General features: G+C 39.6%; 1 protein-coding gene and 1 pseudogene across 1 annotated transcript in view; one reads left to right on the top strand and one right to left on the bottom strand.

Moving 5' to 3' along the window:
- The window catches only part of puf (ubiquitinyl hydrolase 1 puf), an 870156-nt gene that overhangs the window by 810495 nt on the left and 32355 nt on the right, over nt 1-27306 (bottom strand). The window contains exon 5 of the mRNA XM_068225443.1: nt 1949-2359. Within this exon, the coding sequence (XP_068081544.1) occupies nt 1949-2359 (411 nt within the window). The remainder of the gene's footprint in view (nt 1-1948; nt 2360-27306) is intronic.
- Nucleotides 6343-7094, top strand: LOC137501545 (piggyBac transposable element-derived protein 4-like; annotated as a pseudogene).

The raw sequence follows: 27306 nt of genomic DNA, 5'->3' as shown, positions 1-27306 counted from the left end.
CTGGTTCGACATGGAGAGTTTCTGCATGCACTCTATGAACATAGGCAGTGGGGCTAGTATCTTCTGCAGCAGAGAACTGCTGTTCAGTGCAAATGAACAGTTCACATGTTATGATCAATTTAGTCTTGAATTAAACCACTGTTGATAAACTTAACCTTAATAGGTATTTGATTTGATCCTGTGCTGACTTGTCTAAAGCTATTTAAAATAGTATGTGCATAGTGTATTGAAAGAGGAAGCGAGTGCTGTCTCGTAGTTAATAGGTGGTGGCGGCAGACTGCGCTACTGTTAACAGAATAAGTGGGTGCGGCACTATACAAAACGTACACAAAATAAATTCTCTAAGACTTCCAGTTGCCAGAATGACCTTTGAATTATTCCCTTTCATGTGCCATGTGTGTACAGTCCAGGAATATCTGAATAGAGGAAGCTGGTAAACACATTAATTTAATGGCTTAATGTTATCCTCTGAAAAGATTTGAATATCAGTAATTCTGAAATGACTTACAAAGTATATACTGAAAAATCTGTGTAAATATTTTGATTTCCTTTTGACTTCAATTGCCAACCCAGTATCAACATTATGAGTGTTAATATTATTTTATATTATCTCCATTAGATGGGAACACAAATATGATATCCCATTAGATCTTTAAAACAGGATTAACCAATTCAATCTAAATAGACCATAATGTTCTTATACATCAATGTAAATTATTGTAAACAGTTCATTTTTAAGAATAGTTTTAATATAACATCCACTTCAAAGCTCTGACTTATAGAGTATAGAATTTATAGCTGATGACGCCTGTGATGACAGGTGAAACATGTACCATTACAACCGTAATAGAATGACTTTATCAGTCTTAAAGACTTTAAAGTATTGAATAGGTGGTTTTCAATAAATTAATATTTTAAAATGTTAATATATTGAATTTCAATACGGTCTAATAATGAGATTAATCACTTGTAATTTACCCAGCCTGTCAGAAGTAACAAAAATGTATCTAATTGTGAATCAATTTTTTTATGGTCCTCACCCTGTTGACAAGAGCTTTCTCACCATTACTGTGTTAGAGTTATTCTTTCGTAATGACCTATTTCGCCACATCGTAAAACAAAGCGTAATATATGCTGTTCAAAAAGGAAAAGTGAATGCTGAATTTTCTTCTTAGGAACTAAAAGCATTCATTGCATACTGCTTCAATGCCTTATCATAGTTCCTTTGCCTTGGTTTCCCATTTAGTGTAATTTTGTGTACAAAATTATTTAATTTCTTTGATGATAATGATAATAATATAATGTTATTTGCTTTACATCTCACTAACTACTTTTACAGTTTTCGGAGATGTCGAGGTACCGGAATGTTGTCCCGCAGGAGTTCTTTCATGTTCCAGTAAATCTACCAACACAAGGCTGATATATTTGAGCACTTTCAAATATCACTAGACTGAGCCAGGATCGAACTTGCCCATTTCTGTGATAACATGTAGTTGGCTTTATTAAAACAGTAACAAAATAGATAAAGCATGATACTGGATTTACCCACTGTTGCATTTGTGCAACAGGCATTATTTACTGCCCAAGGAACCTAAATCATGGAATTGTAACATTCCAGTCTCTATTACGTCTAAATGATGTCATCAAAAATGTTTCACTGATTTTGCAGGTTAAACACAGTGGTGGTAGTGGCTGGGAATATAGGTAATTTTTTTATTGGTTTAATTTATAGCATGCACACACATGTAGAGAGAGAGAGAGAGACATGCTGGTTGAGTAGAAAAGAGTAAAATAATAGCCCTCTTCAAAAGAATTATGACAGTATTCACTCTACAGAATGCTGGAAGTCCATTCTGAAGTACAAGTATAATGAAAGGGAAACAAGAAAGAAAAACAAAGTCTTAAGGACACAAATACTTGATATTAAAAATCATGGAAACAATTTTACCTGCTCGTCTTCAGAATTGCTGGCCTCCATGCTAACACTGTTCTCACTGCTAGTGACATCACGATGGTGCCCTTTAAGACCAGCAATAGCTGCCTTGCCAAGACCCAGAAATGGAGCATCAGTTGTCATCTGACTATAAGTGCCTCCACTAGTCCAGATGAATTTGATTAGAGCAGATGCAAGATATAGACTCTGTTCAGTATGGTCACGTGGTTCCAATTTGCATAGCAGTCCATACAGGTGCAAAACTGGGCCAGCCTCTAAGTGTTTGATAAGGGGTGGTAACAAATCATGCACCTGTTTGCTGCAATGCTTCAACTGTGCTGCTTGCCAAATCACGTCTACATGTTCATCCGTAATCTTGCATTCCATCGCCAAGAAACTCAGAATAACATGGCTCTGCTTGATCACCTGAACATATCCAAAAGAGATCACTTGAAACTTTATTTATCAAAAAATGAATGGCACATGCCTTATGTATAAGGTAGCCAAGGAATTCCAGAAAGACAGTACAAGGTATGAGTAGAATAAAAGAAAATTCCAAATCAAAAGCATGATAGAGGTAACGAATTCATGCATTGTTACATAAATAATTATGTAGGGTATGGACAGAATTCTTCATATTTCTCCACACAGTTCTGTACCATTGCTGGTGACAATTCAGTATTTAAACCTGTTTCTTAATCTAATAACTGACAACATACATATTCAAATTCCTTTTTGAATATGATATGAACAATAATTAAATTGTCTTCTTCATTTGATTAATAAATACTGTCAAATCATCTTATTCCAGAGGTACATAGTATGAAATAAAGTGAAGATGATTTCAAAACTGACTCATATATTAACATATTTACTTTGGTTTCCAAAATAAAAAATAGTACATTTTTCAGCAATTTCCTAAATAATGTACTTAAGTCTTATAAACAAGCATATACAGAACAATTTATTTTATAATACAGCATCAAGGGTTTCATTTCAAGTTCAGGTACAGTTAAGAAAGTATGTTTTGTAAACTTCCTGTCACAAGGTGGGGCAATAACAAGAAAATTGGATTAAAGCTACAGCCAGGGCTTAAAAAAAAAACAGGCACCAGGTCACTATGGTGGCTGTAGTCTGACACCTAGGTTCTTCAGCCATTGGTATTTGCAAATTTTCCTTGCCAGAAGATCTGAATTTTATGTGGATGGATTAAAAGCAAATTATAATAAATCTGTTACCAGATCAAGTTAGAAGTTTTAAAAGTTTAGTGATAATGAGTTAGCCTGAAAATTGATAATGTCCAATGATGGACCCATTATTATACTGGTATTATAAAATGTATTCATTCAGGACAAATAATTCCCTTAGGGAATGTTAAAAGACTAAGAATTTTCTAATGAGCAATAATTCTGATTTGGTACAAAAAAAAAAAAAAAAAAAAAAAAAAAAAGACCCCACGTCATCTATGCATGAAAAACTAAAACGAATTCTCAACAAAATAACTTTTTTTATTAGACTTCAAGGATACTAACTGTCTAGTTAACACGAGCCCAGAGATACCTACTTTAACCTGTCAGCATGGAGTGCCGACCAATGCTCGTCATGCAGTGAACATAACGCGGTGGAGTGACAAGCACTGCTCACACGGTACATGCGTCTACTCTACTGCAATCTAGCAGATTACGATCAAAGCTGTTTGTGTTTTAACTAATTTCTCCTTGAAGCGGAAGGTTTGAGCTTTATAACAATATATCTTGATTCCTATTTTGAGTGTTTAGTCACTAAAATTCGAGAGATATTTCAAGGAATGTTTATCTCTGCCACCAGGGGCAAGTACTGATTGTCTGCTATCTGGCGGCTACTATGCACACTTCTTGCATAACGCCTTCATTTCCCATCCAGGAAGAACCTGACTGTCAACAGAATCATAAATTTTATCAATTCAGGACTCTCTTTAGACTGTTTTTCCCATCCTTTAACCTTATCACACACTGATTTGCATTCCGTCAGTCATGAGTGGAGATGGCTTCTACAAGCAAGTGTGAGTTATCGAGTGTGGAAATAGAGGATGTTTTAGAACAGCTGAGTGGTTCTGACGAAAGTTTCTTAGATTCAGATGGTGATTTGAGTGATATGGATGACATCGGTGTACGTGAAGTCCTTGGTTCGGAATCACGATACGAGTGACAGTGCGCAGAATGGCAATGTACATGTCACGGCTAATACATTTTGATGGGAAAACATGTCTAACTACGTGCCTGGGTCAAATAGGACAGTTTATAGGGAACCCAGGATTTCAGAATGAAGCAGTTGGGGAATGTTATGATGTGAAAGTTATTAAGATGTTCTTTACAGACGAGTTAGTGGAAATAATAATTCATGAAACAAATTTATACAATGAGCAAAGAATACAATCTATCGGGCTTATTACCACTTCGTTCCAGAATGCGGGATTGGAAACCAGTCATGAAGGATGAGATATATGTTGTGATTGCTCTTTATATGCTAAAGGGTATAATACAAAAGCCTACGCTATGAAGCTATTTTTCTAAAAACTCTATTCTGTCTACGCCAATTTTTGGGTCTCATATCAATGGATATTTTATCATTTAGCATATGGCTTAAACAGTCCGACTCGTTGGCTGAACGGTCAGCGTAATGGCCTTCGGTCCAGAAGGTCCCGGGTTCAATTCCTGGCCGGGTCGGGGATTTTAGCCTTCATTGGTTAATTCCAATGGCCCGGGGGCTGGATGTTTGTGCTGTCCCCAACATTCCTGCAACTCACACACACCACACCTAACACTATCCTCCACCACAATAACACGCAGCTACCTACACATGGCAGATGCCGCCCACCCTCATCGGAGGGTCTGCCTTACAAGGGCTGCACTCGGCTAGAAATAGCCATACGAAATTAAATTAATAGCTTAAACAGACAATATCAGTTATATGTATATAGTATATACAGGATGAACAGAAATTCGCGCACTTGGGCGTCACAGTGTGACTCCTCACATGCCAGCAATAAAAAAATGTCTCTCACATAAGTTGGTCCTGCACGTATATCCGGCAGAAAAAGGACGCTGAAGAGTGGCAATCTGGCAACACTGTAACCACATGTAGGTTAACTACCTCTGTCAGCACATATTAGTTGTGCTGTACAGTTGGTGCAGTGGATAGAGTTTTAGGTTAGCATGCAGGAGGTCGATGGGTCGATCCTGGGTTGAGGCGTATGTTTTTTATTTCATAAATGTAGTCCAGGTGGTATGGTATCTGGCATCTTAATTGTCAACAGCAAATAAATTCGCACTACGACATGGAAAGGGCACCTTTCAAAGCTGACCAATGAAAATGATTGTTCGTCCATTTCTAGGATCGTAGTATGTAAGCGGAAATGGTTTCTAGAGGATCCACTGCAATCACTGTTGACGATAAAGATGACAGATATCATACCACCTGGACTACATTTCAAAACAAAAAACATACGCCTCAACCCAGGATTGATCCCTCGACCTCCTCCATGCTAACCCAAAACTCTATCCAATGCACCAACTGTACAGCACAACTAACATGTGCTGACAGAGGTAGTTAACCTACATGTGGCTACAGTGTTGCTAGATTGCCACTCTTCAATGTCCTTTCTCTGCCGGATATACTCGCAGGACAAACTTTTGTGAGATACTTTTTTTATTGCTGGCATGTGAGGAATTGCGTTGCGACACCTGAGTGAGCGAATTTCAGTTTGCCCTGTATATACAAATATTTACAGATGAGAAACAAAGTAATATGTGCTTCACAATTGAATATCTAGTTCTTCAATCCAGCGTACAGCATCTGGAATTACCAGCAGGAGGTAGAGTTGCTCACGTCCTTAGGTTTGACCTCCAATTGCCCTACACGTGCCTCCTGGGTGCTGCTAACTGAACAACAGCGAAAACAGACAGCCAGACTATCCACTATCCTAGCAATGACATATTGATGAAATAATAGAAACAGTTCAATGGATAGATTTGAGTCAATTAGTAATTTTATTCATTTCAACAACAATGAGGCAGTTGATTCATATCAGGGACCATCCAAACTTTTCAAAATTTATCCGATTAAGTCCTACCTAAAAAATAAGTTCCAGACTCTGTACTTACCAGAACAGAACATCGCAATTAACGAGTACTAATCCTATGGTGGGGTAGGTTGTCTTTCAGGCAATGTATACTTCTAAAATCCGCAAAATTTGGCATAAAATCTTATAAATTATGTGAGTCAAGTTCAGGCTATCTTTGGTCATTTATAATAAACACAGGAAAAATACCGTATTTGAAACAATACATACATTAACGGACACAACAAAAACTTATGCTATTGTTTTATCACTTGTAGAGCCACTTCTCAACAAAGGATACACGTTGTGGATGGATAAATTTTATTATTCACTTGCTCTGGTTCATAAGTTAAAATTATTGAAAACTGACTGTGTGGGAACTTTGCGCCTCAACAGAAAGGACATTCCAAAAGATGTGATCAACACAAAACTAAAGAAGAGGGAAATTATAGCTTAGCATTCTGACCAGATTTCCAACCTAAAATGGCGTGATATGAAAGATGTCGCAATGATTTCTACATTCCATGGGGCAGAAACCATCACAAAGAAAGCAAAGCATGGCCAGGAAAAAGAAAATCCTGTTTCTGTTGCCGATTATAATCGTCACATGGGTAGAGTCAATCTGAAAGATCAGCTACTTCATGCCTATCTTTTAGAGAGAAAAAAGATGATGAAGTGGTACATCCAGTTATTCAGGAGGTTAATAAATGTTGCAATTCTAAACACAATGATCATTTCCCAGAGAAATTCATCCAAAACTAGAATAGATCATTTGAAATTTAGGGTGTATGGCATCCAAGCACTGTTTGTGGAACATCCAGGTTCATTTGCAAGGGTAGTGCTGGGACGTCATTCTTCGGACAAAAATGTGCCCCGCCTCATTGAAAGGCATTTCCCTGAGAGAATCCCACCAACTGAGGAAGAGAGTAGGCCAACCAAATGATGTTTCGTGTGCTACAAACAGAAAATTCTGAAAGAGACAGTGGTTTGGTGTCCAGACTCTGAAGCGGGTCTCTGCATTGAGGGATACTCAAGAGGTTCTACACCAAACTCAACTATTAGGTAAGATAGCATCATATTTTCCCAAAAAAAATGAAGTTTTCTAAACATACTATATATGTGAAAATGTTATTGAAATCCATAAAATAGTGCCAAAGTTGTGTTGTTTGGAATAAAGCTTTACATGAATCTGAGAACCACACTCAGAACTCCTTCCGCAGCACAGAGACGACCGGACATTTAAATCCACAGCACTGAGGGGTTAAGGATGCTACCAAAAATTTATAAGCATGAAATTCCTATTAGACCAATAGTTAATTTTAGGAACAGTCCAGTCTAGAAGACGGCAAAATTTTTTAAAGAACACTACAAGTTTAATAGCCAGATGCACATAATTAATACTATTGACTTTTAAAACAGAATCAAAAACATTGAGCTAACAGACAACTACACAATACATAGTTTGAATATCAATGATATATACTCCAACATTCCTATCCATAGTGTCCACAGAAATGTTCTCTCAAGTTTCCCTGACTTTCCCTGACCTACTAAAAACAATTTCCCTGACTCACGAAAACTGGGCGGCAAGTTGATTCGCCGAACAGCATGTTTTACAAGAAACAAAAGAAGGAAATTCCAGCCTCCACCATTCCCATAGCTGGCGTAATTCTTTCTCCACTTCCCTTTTTTCAATTATTTATGGAAAAACAATTACATAGATGGGCACTATACATATATTGTTTAAAGGTAACATGTAGGCCTAACATATATACCTTATCATATCATTTCCAAGGAACAAAGTACAACTAACTTATTAATAGAGTAATTCAAACATAAAAATACAAGTATTTTACCACATCAATCTGATACTATTTCATGTGGATTTAAAGAACTCTTGACATCAAATGTAATTAACTTGTGTTTCTAATGTAGGCGAATATAATGAATTCCAATTAGTCTAGGTCTATATTCAAAACAGTTTTCAAATTTGAAGACAAATCAGTCATAGCCACCACAGGTTTCTGATTTTGAAATCTTCTGAGGAAAGGTTCAACATCTGGCAAAATACTTCTAAAAGCACTTAATTTTGCCTTAAGTAGTGGATTCTTCATGGCTTCTCAAAGGTATTGAAAGTTTTTTTCTTCCCCCTTTTTCTTCAGTGAACTCTTTCACAGATTTGTCAATGTGATCATTATTTTAACCCTGGAATGGTATGATACTTAAAACTTACATAATTGGTATGATGTCGTATTTTTTACGATCTTGAGAAAAAAACTCATTTTTGGTAAAATGGAAATGAAAAATCAAAACTTATAGATAATTTAATTTTACATACGTTTAAAAGCTGAAAATACATTTAATATAAAAGAAAAGTTTATTGAGGAACAATGTCAAGCATTGTCTAGTCGTCGACGTCACCTAGCAGTTAGATCTGTCAGAAAAAATGAAAAAAAAAATTGAAATTACTATATTTCCTTCCCGCACGAGGTCAGCGAAAGCCGCGCCGAAGCCGGCGGCATCGTCGACCAGGGCTGGGAAATCACCTCCCAGCCCGTCTAAACAAGAATCGACGGTAGGGAAGAAGAACGCTCTCAACAGGCGTTCTTCTACATCTACAAATGGGGCCTCACGCCCTTTACCTGGAGGGCCTGATTCTGCGCCAGCGGGTCTTCCTCCTAGAAAACCTGCGCACTCCCCTCGTAGGAAGAAACCCCGCCACCGGACTATGTCGAAGAAATTCACCAGACGAGATGATGCACATGGAGCATTTCTCTCCATCTTCGGATGGGGATGTGAGTGTAAGTTAGGTTGGGTAGAATTACGCTGCTCCCAACCTAAACCTCAGAAGTCCACACCCGCAATATGACACTGTTACAATGGAATTGTAACGGTTATGATAGGCATCTTGCTGAGCTGCTCCAGCTCATTAGCGAATATTCAGTGAGCATAGTCTGTATTCAGGAAACAAATTTCAGACCAGGTCATCATACGGTCTTGAGAAATTTTGGCAACTATACTCGACAGAACGACATTATGCTCACCGGGCTTCCGGTGGCGTTGGCATTTTTGTTCGCTCTGATACCTACAGCGAAGAGGTTCCATTAAGAACCCCACTGGAAGCTGTAGCTGTTCGCGTTCCGCTGCCTGTCATAGCAACAGTGTGTAATGTTTATTTTCCACCAGGCCAGCCTCTTAACATAAATGATGTCACTGATCTTATAGATCAGCTTCCACCTCCCTTCCTCTTATTGGGAGATTTTAACGCCCATCACCCCATATGGGGCTCTGAGACACATTGCCCCCAGGGAAGAGAACTGGAAACATTAGTAACAGAGATGGATTTATGTATTTTAAACACAGGGGAACCAACTCACTTTAGTGTTCGTTACAGCACATTCTCGCATAGACATAAGTTTATGCAGCCGAACATTGCTTCCGCTGTTTTGGTGGAATGCACACTACGATCTTTGTGACAGTGACCATTTTCCCATCATTCTTACTTTGATGAAACAAAAATCTGTCGAGGCTCCCCCCTTGTTGGATTCTTAAACATGCTGAATGGCCAAAGTTCACATCCCTAGCTGTCTTAAACGCCGATACCATGCGGACCGTAGACAGCGAGAGACAAGTTATCCTTGCTGCTGCTGAGGAGTCCATTCCTTCCTTCTCAGGGCCTCCACACCGAAAACTCGATCCTTGGTGGAATGAAGAAATTGCAACAGCTAACAAAGATCGCCGTCGTGCCCATAAACGTTATCGTAGGCAGCCTACTGTGGCCAACTTGGTATAACTTAAGAAACTTCACGCTAAGGTGCGAGTTCTTATTCGCCAAAGTAAGAAAGCTTAGTGGGAGAGATATGTGTTGTCAATGATTTCACATACTCCATTATCTCAAGTGTGGACTAAACTTCGACGTATTTCAGGTATCAAAGCATCATCTTCTATACCGGGAATTTCCATTGCAGACAGTGTCGTCATTGAAACCCCTCTTGATTGCTAACCATCTAGCTGGTCATTTCGCGGATGTATCTGGCTCCGGGAATTACCATTGTGATTTCCTCGCTCTGAAGCGGGAGGCAGGACGTCATCACCTTAGTTTTGCCACTCAAGCTTCAGAGGACTATAATGTGCCCTTTACGGAGTGGGAACTTCGCAGCGTCTTAACGCTTTGCAAGGACACGTCTCCTGGACCAGACAACATCCATAACCAGATGTTGAAACACCTTACTGATGATAGTCTACGATATCTCCTTCGTGTGTTCAACTAAATCTGGATAGAGAGTGAGTGTCCGTCACAGTGGCGAAAGGGCATAGTCATTCCTGTCCTCAAGCCTGACAAAGTTCCTAGTTATGCAGGAAGTTACAGAATGATTTGTCTTACAAACTGCCTGTGTAAGCTATTTGAGAGGATGATAAATCGCTGACTTGTCTGGTGTCTGGAGAAACAAGGACTCTTGTGCGAGTACCAGTGTAGTTTTTGAGCCGCTCGATCGACCACTGACCCCTTGGTACGCCTGGAGAGCTCTATCCAGGATGCGTTTCTCCGTAAACAGCATTTGGTAGCTGTTTTCTTTGACTTAGAGAAGTCCTACAACACCACATGGCGATATGGTATCCTTTCAGTCCTGCATCAATGGAGATTCCAAGGTAACTTGCCGGTATTTATTGCGAATTGTTTGTCCCTCTGTCTATTCCGTGTCCGAGTACGGAGGACATATTCGCAATTCCACATTCAGGAAAAAGGAGTTCCACAGGGGTTGGTTCTTAGTGTCATTCTGTTCGGAATTGCCATAAACGGTATTGTCGCTGCTGCTGGTTCAGCAGTAATACCGTCGCTATATGTTGACGATTTTGCTCTGTACTATAGTTCGCGTAATATGACAGTCACAGAGCGACAATTACAGCAAGCTGTTAGGAAAGTGGAGCAGTGGACCTTAGAACATGGCTTTCGGTTTTCCACTGCAAAGACCTCTGTTGTCCACTTTTGTCGTCAACGTACTCTTCACCCTTCTCCTGAGCTTTATCTAGGAAATGTCGTTCTTCCTGTAGTTGACACCGATTTCTTGGGCTCCTTTTTGATAGTAAATTATTGTGGGAGCCACATGTGCAGCAGTTAAAAGTGCAATGCAGTAAGAAGCTGAATATCATGAAGTTTCTTAGCAGCACTAATTGGGGGCTGACCGCACGGTGCTCCTCCAATTCTATAGGGCACATATTTTATCACGGCTAGACTACAGCAGTGCAGCATATGGCTCAGCAAGACCATGCGTCCTTGCGATGCTGAACAGCATTGACCACAGCAGGGTTAGGTTGGTGACGGGAGCTTTTCGTACAAGTCCCATTACTAGCCTGCGTGCTGAGTCCCACCTGAGGCGACAGCAAATGCTTTCGTATGCTGCAAATTTGCAACAGATGCCACTTCAATTTGCATACAAATTTGTATTTTTTATTTTTCTATTCCACCTTTTCAATACAATTGATTTTGTGTTGTTAGAAGTTCACATTGCTACAACACTACATTAAAAGGACATGAATCGTTTGGTTTCACGCATCCTCAACCTTTGTAATTTATCTCAAGGTTAAGACCTGTCATTGTTAATTTGCTTACAACTAATTTGTACTTAATTATGATTCTAAACTAAGTGGTAAAATACATATACATAGGCATTTGTAAACACAATGGACAGTTTAACAATTTAAATGACAGTCCTAAAATTGGGATATTCGTTGATTCTAATAACATTAACGTCCAAAACACAGTAATATCTTCACAATACGAGATTTGGCTAAAATTCTCAAGTTCTTTGTGTTTTAAAAACAATTGTTAGTTGACTTATTGTATTAAAATTTGAGTCGTAAATTCTGTTAAAATTCAATAGTGTCTAAAGCTTAAAATCTTAAATGGTTTGGAAATATTCTGCTTCATGTGTTGATTTGAGGCTTGCTTCTGTAATCTATTAGTTATAGATGGTGAAATGCAACTATTGGTCATTTCCTCGAACTAGTCTTGATTTGACGAGCAGATTTTACATTGGAAGTAGTTCGTTTTTTTTGAGAGCTTAGTCAAAAGGGACGTCAATCCGAGAATCTTGAGGTGTTGATATGTTTTCTTTTTACAATATTTAAATGATGGTTCATCTGTAACAAAGGAAATTACGTGATAATGTTGTGTGTTATTGTACTTTCAATGTGATTGTATTGGCATCTATCACTTACCCCTTTGACTGCTAGTCACCGTAATGTAACAAGTACCACGAGGTATTGTAGTAGCTCTCCCGGAAACCTGTAGTGTGTACACAGCAGAGCTCTATGCTATCTGTGAAGCTCTGCGGTACGCACTGTCTGATGAGCGCCGACACTTTCTTCTGTGTACTGACTCCTTGAGTTCGTTACAGTCTATTGATACCTGTTTCCCTCAGCACCCTCTGGTGCAGCGGATCCAGGACCTGCTGGCGGGGTGTTCGGATGCTGGCACCAGAATCATGTTTCTGTGGTTCCCAAGCCACATGGGTGTAGAAGGAAACAAGTTAGCAGGTAAGGCTGGCAAGGAGGCAGTAACACTGCCCCTGTTGCCTTTCAAGGTTCCAGCAAGTGATATTTGCTCTCAGCTCAGACATCTGGTTATGTCCCATTGGGAGATGGAGTGGCAGGCCATTCCTCTTCCAAATAAGCTGAGAGCGGTTAAAGGTACTAGGAAGGTATGGAGGACTTCGCTTCGGACCTCTCGGTGTGTTTTATCATATGTAATGATGTCCTTTGTCCTAGTGTTTTTGTGTCAATTGCGCTTTTATCCCATTCACTTCATTTTAGTTTGCATTGCGTATTTTAATGTGTTATTTTAACACCTAACGTAAATTATGTATATATATATATATATATATATATATATATATATATCTGTATTATCAGGCAATGGCTTATTCCTTTGTTTCCTGTATTTTATTTTATTAGAAAATAAGGCATTGCGAATTAGATGCACTGACTGTTTTAATCTCATACTCGTTTTTCTTCATCACTATTTTTTTTTAACTTAGTCAGTGGATACATTTTAAAATTTTAACTATCATATATCATGTCGTCCATCTCGTTCTATTAGGGGCCGCTGGGCCGAGTGGCTCAGACGGTTGAGGCGCTGGCCTTCTGACCCCAACTTGGCAGGTTCGATCCTGGCTAAGTCCGGTGGTATTTGAAGGTGCTCAAATACGTCAGCCTCGTGTCAGTAGATTTACTGGCACGTTAAAGAATTCCTACGGGACTAAATTCCGGCACCTCGGTGTCTCCGAAAACCGTAAAAGTAGTTAGTGGGACGTAAAGCAAATAACATTATTATTATTTATTAGGGGCCGATGACATTCGATGTTAGGCCCCTTAAAACGACAAGCATCATCATCATGCATTGTGGAAATAAGGCAAACTACCTTGTTTTTCTTAGCCTTGTGCAATAGAAGTGTTGTGTTGCTGAAAAGGTATTTTGCATCACCAGTGTCCCTGTTCTTTGTTGATCTCATACTCAAACGTATCTCTGGTGTGTTTAGGCGGATTGTTCCTAAAAGTGTCAGCTTGTAAAGAGCCTTGAGCAATTCATCAGCCAATAGAACGGTTGTGAACCAGTTATCCATTGTTATGTTGCAGTTCGATCCAAGAAATGGAGCCGTTAACTTTTTCATATAGTAGAGGGAAAGAGGGCCTTCGACAGTTGTGTTTTGTTTCCCTAAGTATGGCTCAGTAACTAACATATACTTAGAACCAGCATCACAAACCATAACAATTTTTAGCTCACATTTGCTGCTTCTGATGATGCTTGTTGTTTTAAGGGGCCTAACATCGAAGGTCATCGGCCCCAAAGCCCCTAGCTCATATTTAGCTGCCTATTTAGGCATATACATTTTGAATGGACATCAGCCTCTAAATGCAAGCAGCTGTTCATCAATGGTGAGATACTGGCCAGCCTCGTTGTTGTCTATGCATGATTTCCTGAAAGCTTCCCAAAGGTCCCTCATACAGTAGGTGCGAAGCGATCCGTCGCTACTCTCTCAGCTCGGGTAGTTTTGTCATCAAATCTGAGACAATCTAATAAAAAATGGAATTGCTTTTCACTAAAGCAAACTCTGTAAACATTACCACTTACAGAACGATCAAACATTATTGCTGTATTTAGGCTATTGTCCTTGTGGAGAGCAGAGAATATTAGAATTCCCAAGAGTGCCTTTATCTCTGTGGGAGAGGTCTGACTGTTTGAAAACTGAATTGTTTTGTAGTTGGCTTGTTTTCTCACTATTTCTTCATTTGTATGAGTAACAATTGAGTTTACTATATTGTCAGTAAAGAACAACTGAAACGCATCCAAAGGGGTTAGAACATCTTTACCGCTACCTTTAGGCCGTTGTCGGATATTCACAATATTTCTAGGGGTATTTCTATTACTTACAGTTGGAGGATTTTCTGTTCAGGAATAACCAATTTTTGCTTTGATTATTTTTGTTGTTCGTTGCGGAGTCGAGCTTGCAGATCCTGAAGAACCAGTAACAGTAGTATTAATACTATCAGGTCTTGATTCATCAGATAGAGTTGTAACAGATTTTGTCCCACAATTACCAGAGGGACCAAGAGTGTCAGGAACTTATGTAGTAGTGCTGTGTGGGCCAACCACTCCTGATGTGTACACTGAATTCTTTTTATTTGTTGAATGAAGACCACGTTTTCTCTTCAATTTTTCACAAAATTCATCATCTGAGGATGAAGGTATATAGTCATCACTCCCAGAGTATGCTAAAATGTTATTTTCTGACTCACTTCCGCTATCTCCTTCATCTTCATCGGTATCAAAACTATCATCATTTAAAAGTTTGTCAATCTACGATGGTGACAAAGCAACTTTTTTTAAACTAGTAGTCTAAAAAACAGTGTAAAACTCGACAAAAACAAATAAAAAGATGTACTTAATATAGCCTATGGCACTAATTTTCAACACACTAAGTCAACAACAATGCCGATGAATATTTGATATAACAATTAAACTTAAATTGAAACACAACACTACGTAAAATAGTTACACCATCAGTATGATATCGTAACATTCACGAACTGACGTCAAGAGCTCTAAAACAAGAGCTTCCAGCACGACGGTTGCACGTGCACTGACCTTGTGAGTTGAGTGGGGGAAGATATTGGGAGGGCCGGAACCGACCACGAAGAAACCTGTTATCATCATCATCATTCACCTGTTCTATCCAATCAAATGTGTTACGTTTCGTAAAAATTACAACATCATACCATTCCAGGGTTAAGAGCTTGATCAACACAGCATCCATTTTCCAACCATCTTATTGCAGTGAACTTGTACAGAAATGCGGTGCTTGTTGTTATGTCTATATATATAGCACGTCGAGCAGAGCTATCTTTAAAAATATTGTACAGAGATCTGAAAAAATTTAAAAGGTCTCATTCAATTTTGGAGATCCCAGGTTTCATGGCACAATTCAATGTATACAAACTGCATATGCCTATATCAAGAAGAGATTTGGCCTCAGGGTTTAGAACTTACAAATGATTTTCAAGTTTTTTAATAAAACTGAGGTTAAAAGCCCATCCACTGAAACTTACAAAATATTGCCTAAAGGTACGGACAGTCCATGTATAAACCCATCTATTAAGTGATCTGCAATTGCTCTGTCTAAATACACACTATTCCAATACCTTGTTGCAACTTTTGAAGATTTACATCCCTAAACTTTATACACAAGTCCATTTGTCCTCTTTGGACTAATTTGTCTAATGATTCATCAAAACAAACAACGTAGTCCGAGCACTGTTTTAAGTCATTTTGCAAACTTTATTTAAAATATGGGGCTAATCCATTATTTATAACATAGGAAGACTTAGTCTTGCCCATAGTAAAGTTTTGAGGAATTTTACTGTCTGGGAACATCATTCTGAATGCTGCAGAGGTTTCATCACAAGAGTTGAGAAACATCTTTCCAGTGACAATGTGGAGAGCCCATATGGCTTCAGCCGATATAACATCATCTTTGTTTACACTGCAAGTCTTTAAACTCCTTTGACTTGTTACTGGCACTGCAAATTCCTTTGCAGCTGTGGATGTAGTGGTAACTATTGGCTGTGTATCTTCAAGCGAAGATGGAGTAGAGGTATTCTTTGCAAAGAAAGACATTGTTGGCTGGAAAGAATTACCTTTTGTGTATTTTATATGAGTAGGTCCTTTAGCATGAGAAGTGACTGCTTGTTTGCCCATATTACTAAGTTTGAATGATTTACAACACATTTTACAATATGCTGAAGTTGCAACATTTACCAATATGTCCAACCGACCATTCAGTTTGGGAACATTTGACTGTCTAGCCAAAGTTTATTAAATGTACACTGCTTGTTAGCCATTGTCATGAGTTTCAAGAAAGCATCCTAGAACTGAAATAAAAAAGAATAATATAAAAATGGTTGAAAGAAATGACACAAGGGACAACAAAAATTGCAAAACTCTTATGCATTTATTGTGAATAAGTATCTAAAAAAGAAATGCTGCAACAGCCTGGGTTACAACAGACTAGAGCCTAAAAATATCCCCTCAAATCCATCACTGGGAAAGATTTCTCTGACTTTCCAGAACGTGGACGCTATGCTATCATAGATACTACAACAATAATAAAAAAGAATTTAATGTAACACTCCAAATTATGTACGGTGAAAAACGAAGAATTTTTAACATTACAAGAATTTACTTTGGAAAATAACTATTTCATTTTTGACAACAAAATTTACGAACAATCTAAAGGCAAGGGGTTTGCCAGCTTCAGGTATTTTAGCGAACATATTTATGGATTTCATGGATTATAATAAAATAGTGGATAAATTAGATTGAATGATTATATGGTTAAGATACGTCGATGATATATTTGTTATTATCAATGAACAAAACCTGATGGACTATTAGAGCATTTAAATAATTGGATAAACAAGTGCACTTTACGATGGAATCTGAGAATGATGGAACTTTGAGTTATTTAAATTTAACAATTACTAGAAATTCTGGTCATTCGGATTTTCAAATTTTCAGAAAGGCTACTCAAACAGATATTATTATCTGAAACGACTCCAATCATCCAGGCCAACATAAAAAGACAACATTTTACAGCTTAATAGAGCTTTGAACATACCTATGTCAAGGAAAAATTATAATAAATGAAGGGCTCGGTGGAATATAGTCATAAGCCACCATTTTGTTGTTTTTGAGATGTTCATGTCATCGTATTCTTTAAATTCCCCTCTTTAATATCACACTAAGAAGTTTCTTGTATTTATAAAAGATGGCAGCATATGCTAGGTGGAAGTTCTTTACTTTGCCATCTAGCGATGATTTCAGAACTAACACAGTCATAAGCCACACCAAAATGGCGTCGAAATCAAGAGTGAATGGAGATTTATCTCCTGTTCAGAGGACTTTTGAGAATAATGAAGCTGAAAGTGAAGAGTCAGATCCATTTGATACAGATGGTGATGATTTTTGGCACCCATCAAGCAACAGTTCCAGCTCTAATGACAACTTGGTAAGAGTATAGACACATTTTATCATGGATAACCTCTAGTTTGTGGCTTGTGACTGTATTTTACTCGTTTTACTTACTTTACAAATAACTCGTATCTTATGAAAATGCATGAACAATAGTGTTAGATTTGATAACCATAGAATAATAATTTAGTAGAACTATCAATATTAACAATAATATTTACATAGAATATCATGTGAAAGCAATTAACAGTTCAATATCTGTTGATGTGGCTTATAACTATGTTCATCTGAAATTGTCTGAATTTGTTACTCCTAATTTTATAGCTTGAAGTTAGTAGAATGCCTGAGGAATCACCAATAGTATATACCCCAGATGAAGGGGTGGATGTTGTGAAGTGAGCAAGTCTAAAAAACTTCATTGTGACAAAAATGAAAAGAGATGACTTCAAAAGTTTAGATGATCTCAAGTCACTGCTATCAATACCCACTAAATTCACAACTAGAGATTCAGTTCACTTCAGTGAAACTACACAATTTCAATTGAATTTCAAAGACCCTTTTCAGCTAGGTAGGGGCTGCCTGGCCGAGGCGGTAAAGGCGTGCTCGGTTCGCGCGGAAGGACGTGGTTTCGAATCACCGTCAGGAAGTCGTAAAGTTTAATAAACGAGATTTCCACTTCCGGAGGTGCATATGGCCTGAGGTTCACTCAGCCTACACCAAAAATGAGTACCAGGTTAATTCCTGGGGGCAAAGGTCGGCGGGCATAGAGCCAACCATTCTACCCCATCACGTGCCGAGGTTAACAATGGTGGAAGCCTTCACCTTCCACTCCTCCAAGGGCCTTAATGGCCTGTACGGAGGTGACTTTTGCTTTGCTTTTAAGCTAGGTGTTAAGCACTGTTATACTACACTGGGTCAGTTCAGTATGCAAACATTCGCACCAAGAAGAAAGGAAGATTTGTTGAACATGATCTATTTCAGCTCAGAGTAAAAAACAGAAATCAACTCCCTGTCAACCAGAAGAAATTTACTGATGTCATGTCATTCATTCCTGTAGCCAATCAGATTATCTTCATGTCCCTTAAAGGATATAATGTTGAAGATGATGATGTGGAAGAATTCCCTTGAGATACATATTGTTTTTCTTTAAAGTATGTGTATCCATTCTCAAATATTGTGTCTTTATAATTAAGTGTAGGCTTATTAATTCTCTAATATTGTGCTATTCTTGATAAATAAAAATTTATTCGCCCTCAAGTACTTAAATTTCTTTCCGGGAAATAAAGTCATAAGCCCATGTTAGTTACCTCATTCATCAAAAATGGTCTTAAATCATATACTAGGGCAAAGCGTTGTTTCACTGTCTCCCATATGTTTTATAACACATACAAGTGTTCATTTATACAAGGAAAGTTATTACAAATTTAGTGGATGATTTACAGATTTGCGCTGAACTTTAATTTGTCATTTACTCAGAACTATGTTATTGTGGCTTCTGACTATATTCCACCGAGCCCTTCAAATATAATCCACCAAATAACTTCGCCATTGTCCGGTCCCAAGTCTGGAATGAGAAAGGAAGAGGGTTTGCTGGTCTGGCACCCAGCTCTAAAAATGACAGCGCCGAATGATGGGCGAAGGGAAATAACCTGACTCCCTAAGGGAGCCAACGGCTTCGGGCGAATGAGCCCCTTTAGGTGGGGTGATGGTCCCCACAGTGGAGGAAACGCCACTGGAATCCATTATGCAGTGTCTGTTCTCCAGGTTAGGGGCAGCTGCACAAGGAGCCTACACTCCAGAGGAGCGCCCTCATTATCACCTCACTAGATCACATCCAGAGTTGTATGCTGAAGTTGCAACATTTACCAATATGTCCAACCGACCATTCAGTTTGGGAACATTTGACTGTCTAGCCAAAGTTTATTAAATGTAAACTGCTTGTTAGCCATTGTCATGAGTTTCAAGAAAGCATCCTAGAACTGAAATAAAAAAGAATAATATAAAATTGGTTGAAAGAAATGACACAAGGGACAACAAAAATTGCAGAACTTATTGTGAAAAAGTCCCACACAGGTGACACCTTGACAGTCAACCATGGAAGGCCTTTTAAGGAATACTCCACAAGCTGAACCAAGAGTTCAGAGAAGGTAGCATTCGGATACGGTGGGCTGCCACTTAAAAGATACTGTGAAGTCGGAGGCACAGAAATACCCCAGTACCACATACACGAACGAGACAAAATCAAGAATCAAACCAAAGCAGATGACATACTTCTCTACACACAATATACACTCACTCATGCAAACTGGTAAACTAAAAGTGATCACCGACATAAAGGACCAACACAAAATTCTTATTCTTATCAAGGGATTACAGGAAATTAGAAATTAGATGCCTCGGAATCTCAAGGGTACAGACTTTATAAAGGCATACCCGGGACGAGATTGATGAAGAATGTCCCACAATTTGGAGCAGGATTTTTGGTCAGCCTTAAAATAATAAACTCAGTTCAAGAATTCAAATCACAGTCTCCGCGACTCTCAACGCTCACCTTAAAGGCATCTAATAAAATCTACATACATACCTTATCATTATAGACTGTTACGCTTTTCAGCGTTCAGTCTGCAAGCCTCTGAGAATTTACTAAACGTCGCCACAATCCTCGATTCGCAACTAATGTTGTGGCCTCATTTAGTTCTATACCCCTTATCTTTAAATCATGAGAAACCTAGTCTAACCATCGTCGTCATGGTCTCCCTCTACTTCTCTTACCCTCCATAGCAGAGTCCATTATTCTCCTAGGTAACCTATCCTCCTCCATTCGCCTCACATGACCCCACCACCGAAGCCGGTTTATGCGTACAGCTTCATCCATCGAGTTCATTCCTAAATTAGCCTTTATCTCCTCATTCAGAGTACCCTCCTACCATTGTTCCCACCTGTTTGTACCAGCAATCATTCTTGCTACTTTCATGTCTCTTACTTCTAACTAATGAATAAGATATCCTGAGTCCACCCAACTTTTGCTCCCGTAAAGCAAAGTTGGTCTGAAAACAGACCGATGTAAAATAGTTTCGTCTGGGAACTGACTTCCTTCCTACAGAATACTGCTGATCGCAACTGCAAGCCCACTGCATTAGCTTTAATACACCTTGATTCAATCTCACTTACTATATTACCATCCTGAGAGAACACACAACCTAAATACTTGAAATTATCGACCTGTTCTAGCTTTGTATCACCAATCCGACATTCAATTCGGTTGAATTTCTTACCTACTGACATCAATTTAGTCTTTGAGAAGCTAATTTTCATACCATACTCATTGCACCTATTTTCAAGTTCCAAGATATTAGACTGCAGGCTTTCGGCACAGTGTGCCATTAAGACCCAGTCGTCAGCATAGGCCAAACTGCTTACTACATTTCCACCTAACTGAATCCCTCCCTGCCAATTTATACCTTTCAGCAGATGATCCATGTAAACTACGAAGAGCAAAGGTGAAAGATTACAGCCTTGTCTAACCCCTGTAAGTACCCTGAACCAAGAACTCATTCTACCATCAATTCGCACTGAAGCCCAATCATCAACATAAATGCCTTTGACTGATTTTAATAATCTACTTTTAATTCCATAGTCCCCCAGGATAGTGAACATATTTTCCCTCGATACCCTGTCATAAGCTTTCTCTAGATCTACGAAACAAACACAATTACCAATTCCTCCTGTAGCAGTTTTGAATTACCTGGCGCATACTGAAACTCTGATCCTGACAGCCTCTCTGTGGTCTGAAACCACACTGGTTTATATCCAACTTCCTCTCAATGACTGATTGCCCTCTCCCTTCCAAGATGCCAGTGAATACTTTGCCTGGTATACTAATCAATGAGATACCTCAATAGTTGTTGCAATCCTTCCTGTTCCCTTGCTTATAGATAGGTGCAATTACTGCTTTTGTCCAATCTGAAGGTACCTTACCAACACTCCATGCTAATCTTACTACTCTATGAAGCCATTTCATCCCTGCCTTCCCACTATACTTCACCATTTCAGGTCTAATTTCATCTATTCCTGCTGCTTTATGGCAATGGAGTTTATTTACCATCCTTTCCACTTCCTCAAGTGTAATTTCACCAACATCATTTTCCTCCTCCCCATGAGCTTGGGTGTTCGCAACACCACCAGGATGATTTCCCTTTACATTGAGAAGATGTTCAAAATATTCCCTCCACCTCTCCAGTGATTCCCTGGGATCTATTGTGAGTTCACCTGAATTACTCAAAACACTGTTCATTTCCTTTTTCCCTCCCTTCCTAAGATTCTTTATTACTGTCCAGAAAGGTTTTCCTGCTGCTTTACCTAGCATTTCCAGGTTATTACCAAAATCTTCCCACGACTTCTTTTTGGATTCAACAACTATTTGATTCGCTCTGTTTCTTTCATCTACGTACAAATCCCAGTCTGCCTCGGCCCTTGTTTGGAGCCATTTCTGATAAGCCTTCTCTTTACGTTTACAAGCTGCTCTCACATCATCATTCCACCAAGATGTTTGACTTTTCCCATCTTTACACACAGTCGTTTGTAGGCATTCCCTTGCTGTATCTACTACAGCATCCCTGTATGCCACCCATTCTCTTTCTATATCCTGAGCCTGCTTACTGTCCACTGTTCGAAACCTCTCACTAATCATATCCATGTACTTCTGTCTAATTTTCTCGTCCTGGAGATTTTCTACCCTTATTCTTTTGCAGACAGATTTCACTTTCTCTACCCTAGGCCTAGAGATACGTAGTTCACTACAGATCAGATAGTGGTCTGTATCATCGAAAAATCCCCGGAAAACTCGTACATTCCTAACAGATTTCCTGAATTCGAAGTCAGTTAAGATATAGTCTATTATGGATCTGGTACCCCTAGCCTCCTGTGTGTAGTGGTGAATAGCCTTATGCTTGAAGAATGTATTCGTAACAGCTAAACCCATACTAGCACAGAAGTCCAGCAAATGCTTCCCCTTCACATTAGCTTCCATATCTTCCCCACATTTACCAATCACCCTTTCGTATCCTACAGTTCTATTCCCAACTCTCACATTGAAATCGCCCATTAGCACTATTCTATCCTTGCTGTTGACCCTGACCACGATGTCACTCAATGCTTCATAAAACTTGTCAACTTCATCCTCATCTGCACCCTCACATGGTGATTACAGACACAATTCTTGTCCTAATTCCTCCAACTGACAAATCTACCCACATCATTCGCTCATTTACGTGCCTAACAGAAACTATGTTGCGTGCAATGGTATTCCTGATAAAGAGCCCTACCCCAGACTCTGCCCTTCCTTTTCTGATACCCGTCAAGTACACTTTATAATCTCCTATCTCTTCCTCATTATCTCCCCTTACCCGAATATCAGTTACTCCTAGCACATCCAGATGCATCCTCTTTGCTGACTCAGCCAGTTCTACCTTCTTTCTTCCATAAGCCCCATTAATATTGATAGCTCCCCATTGAATTCCATTTCGTTCGCCTGTCAAATGGGGGTGGGACTCCATTACTCCCACAGGTCTGAGGCTTGCTTAAAATGTTCTGAGCTCGGCAAATTCATGAAGCAGGATGCTAAGGCTATTGCCCAGGAGGCAGATTCCCTATCTATAGTTTACCTAGTATTTTCTAAATTAATTTCAAAGAAGTTGGAAATTTACTGAACATCTGCAATGGTAAATAATTATTCCAATCCCTAATTCCTCTTCCTATGAATGAACAGTTACCTTTCGAATTCCAACTTTATCTTGATATTATGATCTTTCCTACTTTTAAAACCTCTACTCAAGCATATTCGTATACCCATGTATTTCCACACCATATCTCCAATGAGAGCCCAGTTCCCAGCCCAAAGATTGTAATATTTTTGTGACACTACTTATTCATCTGAAATCACCTAGAACAAATTGTGCTTTGATCTTTTCCAGTTCTCATATCAAATAATCCTGGTGAGGACACAATACACTGGAACCATACCCTAATAATGGTCTTATCAGAGACTTACATGCTTTCTCCTTACTACAACGTTCAAATACCCTCATAACCATATGAAGAGATCTGTGACCTTTATTTAAAATCTCGTTAATGAGATTACCTCAATCTTTCCTCTTAGTAGTTACAGCAGTATCGTTTCTGTGACTCTGCACGACACTTATCAAACGGCAGCAACTCAGGTACTTCGGTCATATTGTCAGAAGACCCAGTTGGCTGGAGATGACAATAACAAAGGCCCAGAGGACATGCTCTATTCAGATGGCTGGATCAACTCAAGAGCCTAACTGGAGTAAACCTCCAACAAGCAATTCACCACGCCCAGGACAGAGAATCATGGTCATAGGTCGTTAAGAGGCTAGCTATATGATGCCACTATACCCCTATGAAAGGTTAGAATAGGACCACCATTTACAGCAGACCCCGTTATACTTTCACTCCAACTCAATCATTAAAAATGAAGGGACCTTTCCTCTTCGTAAAACTTACAAACTGACTTTTCACCCCATTTATGAGAATACCATGCCATTTCTGCAGTTGCTCACAATCCTGTAACTTATTTATTACTCTATACCACAGATGGCGGACCTACGCGATTTTGGTGGCACGCCACATGAACATATTAATGTTTTTATATACTTCTGGTATTATAGACTATATGTCGTGCATCGTATAGTCATAGCGCTCACGTGTAAGAAATTAATATGGAAAATCCAAATTCTAGTTCCATTCCGAAATGTAACATTGCAACACTGATAGGTCCGGAAGTCTAGCGAGCCCTCCACTCACCCACGTCAGTCACGTGTGTGTGGTAGCCAGTAGGGCATAATTAGTAACTGTTTACTGAATATTGTTTTCTGGTGAGTTTGTATGCAGACCTCGCAAACATGTCTTCGGTGCTAAAAAAAACACAAACTTAACAAAGGGAGTGACCGGAATTTTCAAGAACAGTGGACAAGGGAATTCAGAGTGATAGAAAGGAACAATAAAGCTTTGTGTTGTCTGTGTTCGGAAACAGTTGTATCCCACACATTTAACGTAAAGCACCATTTTGAGATGAATCATTCAAATGTTTGTTCCATGCCAAGTGAGGAAAGAAGAGAGTTTGCTTTACAAAAAGTTGAACAATACACAAAACAAACTAGTTCTTTTGTATCATCTTTCAGGCCAAGGAATAATATCAGTGCGGCTAGTTACGACCTGTCTCACCGCATAGTACAGCATGGGAAGCCGTTTTCTGATGGTAAGTTATTGAACAAGGCTTTCTTATTGACACATTTGAAGATTCTCCTAACAAACAACAAATGGTTAACAGAATTAAAGAAATGCTGGCCAGCAGAAATAATTTCAGGGATAGAATAATAAGAATGAGTGAAGATGTTTCGGAGCAATTGAAAGCTAGTTTGGATAACTCACACAAATGTATTCAATATGTCTTGATGAAATGAAATGTCGTATGGCTTTTAGTGCCGGGATATCCCAGGACGGGTTCGGCTCACCAGGAGCAGGTCTTTCTATTTGACTCCCGTAGGCGACCTGCGTGTCATGATGAGGATGAAATGATGATGAAGACAACACATACACCCAGCCCCCGTGCCATTGGAATTAACCAATTAAGGTTAAAATCCCCGACCCGGCCGGGAATTGAACCCGGGACCCTCTGAACCGAAGGCCAGTACGCTGACCGTTCAGCCAACGAGTCGGACAATGTGTCTTGATGAAAGCACGGTTGTGACCTTACAAGCAAGGTTAGCTGTTTTTGTCCGATTTCCTTGTAGAAATGTGATAAGGGAGGAATTACTTATATTGCTGAGCTCACGAACTACAACAGGGAAAGATATACTGAACGAAGTGAAGCAACGCTTGTATTAAAATGGGGTCTGACGTACAGAAAACTGTGTCTGTGACAACTGATACTGCATCAAGTATGGCGGGTATTCATGATGGGTTTGTAGTATTTCTTAAAGAAGCAGATAAACAGCCTATTTTACAGTTTCACTGTATATTGCACCTGCAAGCCGTTTGTATGAAAGAAGGCATGAAGTCATTTGAAAGGTTTTTTTTTTTTTGCTATTTTGCTTTACGTCGCACAGACACAGATAGGTCTTATGTCTTATGGTGACGATGGGACAGGAAAGGCCCAGGAATTGGAAGGAAGCAGTCGTGGCCTTAATTAAGGTACAGCCCCAGCATTTGCCTGGTGTGAAAATGGGAAACCACGGAATCCATATTCAGGGCTGCCGACAGTGGGGTTCGAACCCACTATCTCCCACATGTGAGCTCACAGCTGCGCGCCCCTAACCGCACGGCTAACTCGCCTGGTTCTTGAAAGTTTACTCTCAGTGGTAACTGTAAGGGCAATTCAAAAAGAAACGAGCCGGAGGCTATAAAATGAAAACCTGTACCGTTATTTCAAAAGTAATGCCCAGCATTGTTGAGCCACTTGTCCCACTGCGACACAAGGCTATGAATGGCCGTCTGGTTCCTGGGGCTGCGTTGTGAACCAGATGCGAACGTACTGCTTGACGTCGTCCGAGGTGAATCGTTTGCCTCTCAGAGCCTTCCTTACCTCAACATGGATTTTTTGAGTCGCAGCAACCCTGCATGCTTCCAGCGGAGACTTTGTCGTTTTGATTCGGATTCAAAGTGAAGACACAATGTCTTGTATCCAGCGACCGCTCATGATAGGAACTCATCCCCTTAATTGGCATAGTGCAGCAGATGTTCAAGAGAGAGGTCAATTCGACATGCTTCCTGTGCTGGTTGAACCCTGTGAGACACCTATTGGGCGCACTTTTAGCGAAATATCAATCTGTCCTTAATGATGATGTTAACACTTCCGACGCTCACTCCGACCTCTGCGGCAATGGTTGCTACAATAACTCGTCCGTCTTGCATAATGAGGGCATCCACCTGCTGGACAAACGCATCGGTAATGCGATGTGGCGTTTCAGACCGTGCATCATCGGTCGAAGACATCCGTCCTTCCCTGAATCGCTTGTGCCACGCCTTGACACTTGCAAAGGACATGCAGTGTTCACTATACACTTGTAACATTCTTTGAAGAATTTTGATTCCCCTCACTCCTACTGTCAGGAAACGCTCTACACCCCTTTACTCCTCTTTCGTAGACTCCGTTTCACTGTTGTCAGCACAACTGGGTGCAGGGGACAATCAACGGCTGTGCGTGCTCGCTCTGTCGTCACGTGGTGTGCACCATGTCCCTCCAGTGGCGAGTATAGGACCTGAGCGCTCTTACTGGGACCACACCTTCTTCCGAAGGCAATTGCATTACGATTCTTTTGGCGGTTTTCATTTTATAGTCTTCAGCTCGTCTCTTTTCGAATGGCCCTCATCAAATTGTGAACTTCATATCTGCACATGCTCTAAATGATCGCCAGTTCTCGAAGACGTTTCACAAAGTGGAATCTCAATATGGTGGACTTGTAATTTACAATAATGTTCGCTGGCCGAGTTGTGGGCAAGTACGGCAGAGGTTTGTTGAGCTCTTGGACAAAATTCCCTTCATGATAGAAAAGCAGGAACCCTATTTGGCTGTGAGATTTAATGTTTCTTCGTGACTTTACAGCAGTACAGAACGATGTGAATAAGGAACTGCAAGGAAAGGGACATACTACAGATAGATTATCTGAGATCATAATAGCATTTCAAAGAAACTTCAAGTATTCACCAGGAATGTTTAAACAAAGA

Source organism: Anabrus simplex, chromosome 1 (assembly GCF_040414725.1).
Source record: "Anabrus simplex isolate iqAnaSimp1 chromosome 1, ASM4041472v1, whole genome shotgun sequence".
Classification (NCBI taxonomy): Eukaryota; Metazoa; Arthropoda; class Insecta; order Orthoptera; family Tettigoniidae; genus Anabrus; species Anabrus simplex.
The sequence above is the reverse complement of the archived record's forward strand: the minus strand, read 5'-3'. Positions and strand labels throughout refer to the sequence as shown.